This window comes from Pinus tabuliformis, chromosome 4_1 (genome assembly GCF_031772625.1).
Source record: "Pinus tabuliformis cultivar Carrire ecotype Pingquan chromosome 4_1, CPIR1, whole genome shotgun sequence".
NCBI lineage: Eukaryota > Viridiplantae > Streptophyta > Pinopsida > Pinales > Pinaceae > Pinus > Pinus tabuliformis.
Genome location: NC_142303.1, coordinates 253,505,893 through 253,516,148, shown reverse-complemented (window position 1 = coordinate 253,516,148; position 10,256 = coordinate 253,505,893). Strand labels below are relative to the sequence as shown.

Below are 10,256 nucleotides of genomic sequence, written 5' to 3'. Positions count from 1 at the left end.
TTGAAAACCCTAGTTGGTTGAGAAGCTATAACCCTGTTCTCTTTTCCACTTATAGAAACCCTAGTTTTTGTCTCTAGTGTTTGTAGGTAGCCTAGGGTAAAATGAAAAACCCTAGTAAGTATAGAATTTAATTTGAAGCCCTAGAATTGATATCGTAGGGTTTTTATCTGAAAATCCCTAGTTTATAAGCATGCACTTGTACTTGTCAAGTAAATGTTGCAAGTAAGAGGGAGCCCTTCATAAAGAAGCTTCCACCTTCTTACAAAAGATAAGTATTATGTTGATATATCTAGATTTATCTTTATTGTCCTTTCTCTTATATTTTCCTTGGAAGGACTAAGCTTGCAAGTATGAGGATTATGGCTAGATTCAGAGGGAGACTTCAAAGGAAAGACATGTATTGTAAAAGAAGCCTTGTTGCAAAAGATACCCTACAAGGTTTGTGATAGGAACAACTCAAGGTATGTATAAAGACCTATAGCAAGTCTTCTTCATATAAGAAGATGTGATCATTTTGCATTTGCTTTATATTACTAACTTTCATGTCTAAGGTTGTGCTATAAAGATTCTTATGTTGTTGAGGATGTTTGATCTTTAGATTAGATCAATCCTTATCACATTATCTATCTTTTGTTAATTTTGGTAAAACCCTAAACTTTAGGGTTCACTATAAAACCCTAGCTTACTTAGGGTTTGTTGATAATTCTAGAACATATGATGAAATCCTACTCTCTTGATGTTTAGGGTTTATTGATATTATGAAACCCTAGCCTTTTAGTGTTTGTTGGTGATGTCTAGGATATATGATGAAACCCTAGATTTTTGGAATTAGGGTTTATGACAAAACCCTTGTAATAGTTAATATAATATCCTAGGAATGAAACCCTAGATGTATGTGTTTTTGTTTGATTGAAACCCTAGCTTGGTCGAGCTATTGTATATCGAACATTAGGGTTTTGATGTTTACAATAAAACCCTAGTAGAGATTGACATAAGATTCTAGGGTATGATAATGAAACCCTAGATGTAAAATATGATTAGAATGCTAACTTGATTTAGTTGGTGATATCTAAGGTTTAGTTTTGATGAAATCTAGGGTTTGTGACAAAACCCTAGCAAAGTTGTTGTAAGAAGTCTACGGTATGAAAGATGCAACCGTTGTTTAGGTTTTGGCTGTCTAAAGTTTGATTTTTTGTTTTGTTAACCCTAGATTCTCCCATTATGATGATATGCTAACATTGATAAAATATATTTCATGCTCCTATACATGTAAATTTGTACTTGGTTGTACTTGTTGTAGAAGATTTGAAAGTACATAGTCTTCAAGATGTTGAAGATGTTTACTTACCTCATAATGACTTGATGAGCATGATGGAAAGAGGGAATTGTAAGTATCTTGTTGGCATTAAAAATTGATAGATGAACTTGTTGCCATGTGAAGTTAGAAGGAATGATGTCCCTGAAGAGATAAAGTTTTGGAAGGTCAAATTCTCTAATGAACCGATGATGCAAAAGAAAGAGCATGTGTGACTAGAAGAACAAGAAAGTTGATGGACTTGTCCCCTAGTTGAGAAGGAACTTGGATAAAGGAAAGTGTATATCTCCCTAGTTGAGAGGGAGCTTGAAGAGAAGTGAATCTTCTCCATATTTGGTGACATGATGAGAAGGCCATGAGGATGTTTGAGATTGGAGAATAAATGAAGCACTACTGATGGTTATTCACGATTAATAAAGTGTAAACAAGACTTGGATGTTTTTGGAAAAAGTGTTGAGGTTGAGTTGGGTGTTGCTAAAGAAGGAACCTTTTGTGGAGATGTGTTTGGATTATGTGAAAAATTAAGCAACATAAAAATAGTTGAAGACCTCAGAATTTCGTGCTAACATACAAGAAATTATACATTGGAAGTTTCATACTGGTTGGGATTGTGAAGCTACTAGATGTTCTAATGGTTGAATAAGTAGTTTATGTGTGAATCTCTCCCTGAGAAGTTTTGAATATTTGACAAGCATGCTTGGATTGATGATTGAGAGGGAGAGATGAAGTACCATAAAGTTTCCTGTATGATGGTACTTGGGAGGACATATTGGCCCACTCGTTGATGATGTCTGGATCTCGGTGAGGGAGGGTATCATTAGTCTTGTGGAGCTTTGACCTTGGATATGATACCTAGATCCTTGTGGGTTGGTGTTAGCCCTGAAGCCTGATAGTACCTATAGTGGAAGATGCATGGATAAAACCTTAGTCCTGATAAGTGTCTTAGATCCCTAGATGAGTGTATGGCACTGAAATCCCTGAGTTGGATTCTTTGTGTTAGTGTCATGATACTTAGATCTTTGATGTGAGATACCTTGGCAGTGATGGTATCCCTAGCATTGTATATGTTGTTGTACTCTTCTTGGATTTGGATAAATTCAAATTGAGGTCAACCTTGTACTAATTGAACAATTATGAATACCTCGATAATTAAGAGGGAGTGTTGAGAAATGTAACTAGTATAACACTCTATAACAAGTTATTCCTCCACCATCTAAAATGTACTAGTATCGATCTTTATAATTGTATTTGAGTCATGTACTTTTTTTTTTTTTTTACAAGGTCGTCTACTCATATATTATAAAACTGCAGAAAGCAGGGGGAAATACATAGGATGCTAGAAGAGAGATAAGTAAAGAAGTCCAAAAGAGGGGCGCAGCCCTTGACTTCTGAGAGTTTAACTTGATAAAGGGGTACTGAAAAAGATATCTACTATACTATCTTACAAAAAGGCCATCTATTAGGCATACTTTGCTTTTCATGGGATTAACTCCAGAACTGGTTCACTGTGTCCTCCATTTGAGCTTCTTTCTGCTGTTCCTGCTGACTGTCTTTTGAGGAAGCCTCTGCCTGCATGCTCTCCGTGATGCTTTTAATGTGTTTGATTGCCTCCTCTAAATGTTCACACTTGTCCTTGAGGCTCTCAATTTCCTTCTTATGTTTTTCCAGCTTTTTGCGCTTGGATCGGCTGTCTGCAATGAAGTCCTCCCGGAGTTCGTTGTGGTGCTTCACAAAGCGAGCAATCATGAAACAATGCTCTTTGCAAAGGGTGCAGGTGTCATTGTCCAGAACTCTGTCAAGCGGATTAGCTCCATCCCTCTGAGCTCCAGGTTGCTGTCTTTCTGCCGTGACTGAGAGCGAACTGATTAGTATAAAAACGATTTTCTGAATACTGAATTTATACCTGAGCGCTGAGTGAAAGGCTGGGGGGCCGATAAAACTCTGGAGGCTTGCTTGCTGTACGCTGGTAAGGTGGTCGGGTGCTGGGGACGGCTGATTGTTGCCGCTGAGAGAGCTTCCTTGCTCTGAGAACTTCACTAGCCCAAACTGAAACTGGTTATGCGAGAGAGGAGTGAAAAACGAATGGGAGGGAGGGGGGATATAAAGGAGCGGGAGGGGGCAGTCGGGGAGGAGATATTTTGCTTGGGGAACTGCAGACAGATCCGATTGTGGATTTAGGAGGGAAAGTTCGCGAGTGTGGAGAGGACGTTTAACTGCAAATTCGTAGGGGAAGTCACGAGGAGGATGAGGAAGAGATACTCTGAGATCAAGGTGTAAGGGAGACGCCGGCAAAATGAGAGAAAAGGGAGGATTTAGTGAGGGAGAGCCCGCAGTGGGATTGGGGTACTGACAAATTCTGCAGAGGCTAATCCTGAAGTCTGTCAGATAAATAGGATTCTTAAGGGATTGCTCTTTCATAGTTTCTGCCATTCTCATTGACCTGTCCTTGCTGCCGGTTGACCGCTTTGTTCGCTAGAGAATCCGCATCTGCATTGTTCTCCCTTAACACGTGCATAAAAGTGACTTCCCCCAGGTGTCTGATATTGTCAATTATCCTCTCTTTGATGTTGTTGAGGCTTGTTTTAGTGAATTCTTTGCCTGAATTCATTGCTGCGATAATGATTGCCGAGTCCCCAAGGATTAAGGCATTCCGCATTCCACGCTTATGTAGAATCGAGGAACCTAGTAACAGGCTATAAGCTTCTGCTACGTTATTGCTGGCGGTCCCGAGCCCCCATTCGTAGCTGCATATGAGGTTCCCCTTCTGATCTTTAATTATACCCCCAGCACCGGCTCTCCCGGGATTGCTCTTTGAAGCTCCGTCAAATAGAAGAAGGGGACGGTTCTGGGCAAGAATCCATTTGTTTATTTCCTCTTTATCTCCCCTAAGTTTCCAATTGTTGTGCTTTTGCGTTGCTTTAGGCTGAGGAGGGGAACTTTGTGAATGACTGATATTGAAGCTGTTATACCATTCTTTCTCTTCCTTTGTCCAACTTTGTTGATCTGGGCGGGCTATATGATTAGTACTGATAGCTTCTGAGATCCCTGCAATTGTTTTGGCGATGATCCTTTCTATTGTTAGCTTTCCATTTTTGAAAACGTAGTTATTCCTAGCTAACCAGATGTTCCAACACAGCGTAGCAGGGATACATTTCCAAATTCTTATGAGGTTATTCTTGCCTCTCCTGTTCAAAGGATATTCTTTCTTCCAGTTTCTCTGAAGGTTGTTTACCTGATCAAATCTTCTATTGATTTCCAGAGGACTAACTAACTGGTCCCAGCAGCTTTGAGCGAAAGGGCAATTAAGGAAAATGTGTTGAATTGTCTCTTCTGCAGCACGACAAAAACAACAGATCGAGGGGCCTTGTATGCCTCTCTTTCTCAGGTTCTCGGCTGTTAAAATTTTCCCTTTTAAGAGGGCCCAGTTGAAGTGTTTCACCTTTGGGATGCATTCATTCTTCCATGCTGCCTTATGAAGATTCCAATTTGCTATTAGTGTCATGTTCTGCAGAGATTTATAGCCTTCTTTTACTGTGAAGCTTCCCCCACAGGTATCCCAGATGTATCTGTCCTCCTTTTCCTTGTTAATAGGGGCAGAGCCGGAGAGAGAAAGTCTCAGATTGTGCCATGGGTCTCGAAGCTCCGGAGGAAGATTAAGATCTTTCCAATCGAGCCACCTATTTTGAGACCAAGAGGATATGTCAAACAGAGTGTGGATGTTTCGCTCCTCCATCCATGCTTGAAGAGGTTGCAATTCTTGAAGCGAATTTCGTTGATTGGAGCCCATTATTCTGTCAACCCAGATTTTGACCTTCTTTCCGCTACCTGGAACTTTAGAGACATTTCCTCTGAAGTGAGGCAAAACTTTTTTAATCAATCTCCACATTGGGGTACATGGCCTGTCCATAATTGGATCCTGAAGAATGTTGGAATTCTGGCCACTGAGGTATTTTCTTTTTATTATCTCCACCCACCACGAGCCATTTCCTGACAGGATCTTCCAGATTAGTTTAAGCCCCAGGGCCTGATTGGAGAGACTAGGTTTTTTTATGGATAAGCCCCCTTTTTCATACGGAAGAATGACTTGTTCCCAGTTGACAAGACTGAATTTCTTTGTGTCTTGTTTTCCCCCTTGCCAGAGGAAACTTCTCATAATGAGCTCAATGTGCTTGTGAATACTAGCGGGAGCCATGATAACCGCATACTGGTAGATGGGGAGGCCTGAAAGAACAGCCTTTATGAGAATGGTTCTGCCAGCAAGGTTCAACCAGGAAGCACCCCAACTTTGGAGGAGGCCTCGCATCTTCTCAATAAGTTTTGTCCAAACTTCTGCTTTAATGTGTTCTTTTGCCAAAGGTAGGCCCAGATAAGAGAAGGAGCTCCAGTTTCTTTGTAAGGGAATGTCTAGGATCTGAGAAATTCTTTGTTGAATCTGAAGGGAGACATTCCAAGTGTAAATCTTACATTTTCTGTTGTTTAGTTTGCCCCCAGAGGCGATGAGGAAAGCGTCCAGGACTCTTTTGAACCTCCTGGCCATTAGACTAGAAGCTCCCCCGATTAGCAAGGTGTCATCCGCGAAAAGCGAGTGATTAATCTCCTTTAATCCTCGTTCAATGCGGATGCCCGTAATTTCTTTTTTACTGCGGAGATTTTCAAGATGGGCACTCAGAGTCTCTGCCATAAGAATGTAAAGGAAAGGTGAGAGGGGACAACCCTGCCTTAGTCCCCTCGAGCTTCTGAAGTAACTGCTGGGGCGACCATTGATCAGAGGTGCTGTCCAAGGGTTGGAGATACACCCGAAGATGATACTGATGAAGTTGGAGGAGAAGCCAAATTTTTTAAGGACTGCTCTTAAGAACGAGTGGTCCACCCGATCAAAGGCGTTGGCCATGTCCAATTTGATGATCATTCCCCGCTCTCCTCTATTGAGGCTGCTGTGAATGGCTTCTTGGACTAGAATGACATTGTCAATGATCTGCCTGCTCGGAACAAAACCGCCCTGATTCTCAGAGATTAAGATGGGAAGGAATTCCTTTAATCTGTTGGCGAGAATTTTTGTGATAATCTTGTATGAGACATTGCAGAGCGAAATGGGGCGGAATCTGTCAAAGGTTTTTGGATTTGCTTCCTTTGGGATCAAAGCTATGTGGGAGGATTTCGTGTTTTCCCCCACCTTGTGATTTCTGAAGGCGTTTTTTATCATTCTCACGAAGTCCTTCTTTATAATTTCCCAATGTTGCCTGTAGAACGCCACCGTGAAGCCATCCGGCCCAGGGGCCTTGTCTTGCTGCATGTTGAAGGTGGCTTCTCTGATTTCTTCTTCTGAAGGCTCTTGTTCGAGCTTGTTATTGTGGTTATCTTTTATTTTGCTCTCTATAATACTGAGGAAAGCCTCGCTGTCTTGATGTTGGGGGTCTGCAGTAAGGAGATCCTTAAAATGATTAAAGGCTGCACCTTTTATTTCTTCTTGTTCCTTCAGCTCCCTCCCTGCCACTTCGATTTTGTCTATTTGGTTGCTGGCTCTTCTGGTCTTGATATTATTGTGGAAAAAAGAGGTGTTCTTGTCCCCAGCCTTCAGCCATAAACAACGGGATCTTATTCTTTGCTCCTCTTCCTCAACCCGATTTTGCCTATAGAGCTCCTTGTACAAAGTTTTTTCTTTCTCGAGGTCTTCAGCTGTATATTGAACTTGCTCTTTTTCTTTGTGCCAGCGTTCCATCTCTACTAGCAAATCTGTTTTCTTTTTCTTGTCAGATTTTGCCTGCTCCCGCGCCCAATGTTTTATTGCTGTCCGGAGCTGTTTTAACTTCGTTTCCCAAACGAAATAAGGCGACCCTATGACTTCTTTAGCCCATTGCTCGCGAATGAGAGTGCGGAAATCTTCGTGGAGATCCCAATTTTTGTTGTATTTAAAAGGGAGAGGGCCAAGGTTTGGACCTTTATCCAAAAGGAGGACCACGGGTTTATGATCAGACGCTGAACCATGGATTATTTTGCTCTTGATTGACTGAAAGTTGCCTGCTATTCCTTCCTGAATGAGAAACCTGTCCAATCTCTCCTTTATGTTGTGGGAGCCTGATCTCTTGTTGGACCACGTGTATTTTCCATTTGACAGAGGGATATCTATCAAGTTGAAGAGCTGTATGATAGTTTCTAGCTTCTCTCTTGAGGGGTCTGCATGAAAAATACCTCCGTACTTTTCTTCCACTTGCCTTATAAGATTCATATCTCCCCCGAGAATTAGCCTGCTGCTTTGGAGAACGCTGATGTCCTCTTCTATGGTGTTCCAGCAGTTAGCTTTGTCCCTGTAATGGTTGGGTGCGTATATATTGTATATGTGGTAAATTTCCTGCGAGCTTTTACACTTTAGATCTGATCTGATCCACCAAGAGCATTGGTGTGAGTTGGTGATTTCCCACTTATTTTTGTTCCACAATGTTCCTATTCCTCCTGATGCCCCATCTGAACCAATGGAGAGACCTGAGAAGTTTTTAAATCGCTGAGTTTGGTGGAGAAAGTCCTGCTCGGTGGTTTTGGTCTCCTGGAGTAGGAGAATATCTGGCTGTTCCTGATTTAATAGGTCCTTGATTGCTTTCATCTTTAGGGAGGAGCCCATTCCCCTACAATTCCAAGAGACCAAATTCATTATTTACCGACTGTGGGGTGAGATCCGGACCTCTCCTTTGTTTTTTCGCCACTTCCTTTTAGCCTTCCTAAATATGAGTCCATGGGTTGCTGAGTTCCAGTTGCCATTTCCTTTGCTGCTGTTTCATCCCTGAGTTCTTTGTTCGTTTTCCTGCCAACTTTTCTCGGGGGATCTGATGGTTGATTGGCTTCTTTGGCTTTGTTTCGGGTAAGGATTCTTTCGATGGTGGGGGGAGGAGAGGGAGGGGGGTTTGAACGGGGAGAAGCTGGGCGCGGGGATTGAGGGGGGGATATTGGGGTTTCCCCTGCTAAAGATTCAAAGGGATTAGAGGATGATGGGAAGGATGAGACAGGGGGAGGAGGGGGGGGGGAGTGGGACTTCTTTCAGGAGGAGCTGTAGAGCTGGGGCCTTGATTAGAAGAGGACTTTTTCCTTTTGACTTGTTCCCAAGTTCCCTCTGTAGTTTCCTCGTTGTTTTCTATTTCTTTTACTTTTAACTTATTACATCTATTGGCAAAATGACCATACTCATGACATACCTTGCATTTGAAGGGGAGTTGTTCATAGTCCAGCTGCTGGATATGCGCCCATTGATCCACCTTAATCTTGATTGCTTCCGGCAGTCCTTTCCCGAGGTCGACTTCAACGTAGATCCTTGCACATGCGTGCATGTTCTCTCTTGGCTCTGATCTGTCGATGTATTTTCCTACTGCGTTGCCGATGGCCTTTATCGATTCGTCTCCCCAACAGTGAAGTGGGAGGTGAGGGAGGCGCACCCAAACAGGAACAGCATTAGGTATATCCATTTCCGGATCAAAATCCGGGGTCCATCTATTCAGATAAAGACCCCTAGTGTCCATGAAGTAGGGGCCATTGCGGAAGATAAGGTTCTTGTCTTCTTTCGATTCGAACAGAAATGTATAATACCCACGGCCACAAAATCTGATGGCGATCTTTCCTTGGGTCATAGTGCTCCAGTTGCGTTCCACCCATTTTTGCACTGTTCTTGGGGACGGCCAGAGCCCAGTAAACTGGCCGACGAGTCCTCTTTCTGATAGAGCTATTGCCGATTTCCTTGGGAGAGAGGGGGGAAGATTCACCTCTGGTATTTCATCCAACTTTTTTATAAACTTTGTTTGAGAGGGGCGCGGTCTTGCATCCGATGGTTCAGTCAATAGAGAGGCGAAAATTTCTTCTTGGTTTTCTGCAGCCGGGATGGGGGAAGCGGATCCTGCCATTGCAGGCCCGCTGAGAGCGCGAGGGATCAGAGCGGCGGGCAGCAGGCCCCGAGAGGGTCCACGCTAAAGACACCGGGGAGCGGGCGCAGGGCCCGACCAGGCAGAGCCTGGGGGCGAGGGCAGAGGCGCACAGGGGTTCAGGCGGGAGCAGGGCCTGCAACGCGAGTTTTTTCTGTGGCAGGAATTATCATGTCTAACATTAGCTATTATTATACATAAGTGGGGGGGTTGTTTCATAGTACAACAGAAGTATTTGAGTCATGTACTTATCAAAAGAAAGAAAATAAGAATTTATTATAAAAGAAAAATTATTTATTAGCGTGGGTTTCATGCTTTATTATTTTATTTCTAGGTCAAAGCCTCCATTGAAGGCTTCTAGGGTTGAGTCACGAGTCTATGTCCTTGTCAGAATGGTATATACCCTTATTAGGAACTTTGTGTCAAACGAATAAAATTATTTTGATGTAATTCTCCTCCACCATCAAGTTGGCCTCAAGATCCTCATGTTGACATCAAAGAACAACCACAAACTACAATATGTACGCATGAGTTCGACTTAGTTTGGGATAAGAGACTAGCAAGATTCGATTTGCAGCTAGATAGTCAAGAAAAGAGTGTGAAAAGGTTGTTGAAGAGAGGAATTATCATTGCATAAATAAAGGTAACCAAATGAAGAAGAGAGACTGAAATTTTGTGAAGATGTGTGCAATAAGACAATGAAATTGCACAACCGAAGATACAATATGAATTTCAGAATTGTAGAACCGAAGTTGCATAAGTAAATAGACCCTAGCTGACTTTATGGATGGATGGAGGTTTTGGTCTTAGTCAAAGGGTCTTGGTTGTCTCATTTGATTTGGTTCTTGAAGAAGAGAAGAGATTTTTGGGTTTTCCCCTCGAGGAGGGGTTTTGCCCTGGTTGAGAGCCTACATCTTGTGTCACTGATCTTCATGTTTCGTTTTGGTAGTTGCTTGATGATAAGAAGACATAAATAAATTAAATAATAACTATAGGAAGATAACTAAAAGATCACAAGTAATTAAAAAGTTAAGAAAATA

The 10,256-nt window shown here is 42.3% G+C and overlaps 2 protein-coding genes across 2 annotated transcripts; both read right to left on the bottom strand.

Moving 5' to 3' along the window:
• Positions 1-2,800: 2,800 nt before the first annotated feature.
• On the bottom strand, positions 2,801-7,541 carry LOC149175227 (uncharacterized). The gene is made up of 2 exons (XM_089421085.1): positions 3,756-7,541; positions 2,801-3,661 (listed from the first exon to the last, which is right to left on the bottom strand). The coding sequence occupies exons 1-2, from the start codon at positions 7,539-7,541 to the stop codon at positions 2,801-2,803; spliced, it is 4,647 nt and encodes a 1,548-aa protein (XP_089277211.1).
• A 265-nt stretch (positions 7,542-7,806) lies between these two features.
• Positions 7,807-9,198, bottom strand: LOC149175226 (uncharacterized). The gene is made up of 2 exons (XM_089421084.1): positions 8,500-9,198; positions 7,807-7,935 (listed from the first exon to the last, which is right to left on the bottom strand). Exons 1-2 carry the CDS (start codon positions 9,196-9,198, stop codon positions 7,807-7,809), a joined length of 828 nt encoding a protein of 275 aa, XP_089277210.1.
• Positions 9,199-10,256: the final 1,058 nt, after the last annotated feature.

Coding starts and splice junctions, on each gene's coding strand:
- LOC149175226 (XM_089421084.1), bottom strand. CDS start 9,198: ATGGCAGGATCCGCTTCCCCCATCCCGGCTGCAGAAAACCAAGAAGAA. Junction 7,936..8,499: donor AACTCCCCTTCAAATGCAAG/GTATGTCATGAG, acceptor TTGGAATTGTAG/GGGAATGGGCTCCTCCCTAA.
- LOC149175227 (XM_089421085.1), bottom strand. CDS start 7,541: ATGAATCTTATAAGGCAAGTGGAAGAAAAGTACGGAGGTATTTTTCAT. Junction 3,662..3,755: donor TCAACCGGCAGCAAGGACAG/GTCAATGAGAAT, acceptor AGAATTTGTCAG/TACCCCAATCCCACTGCGGG.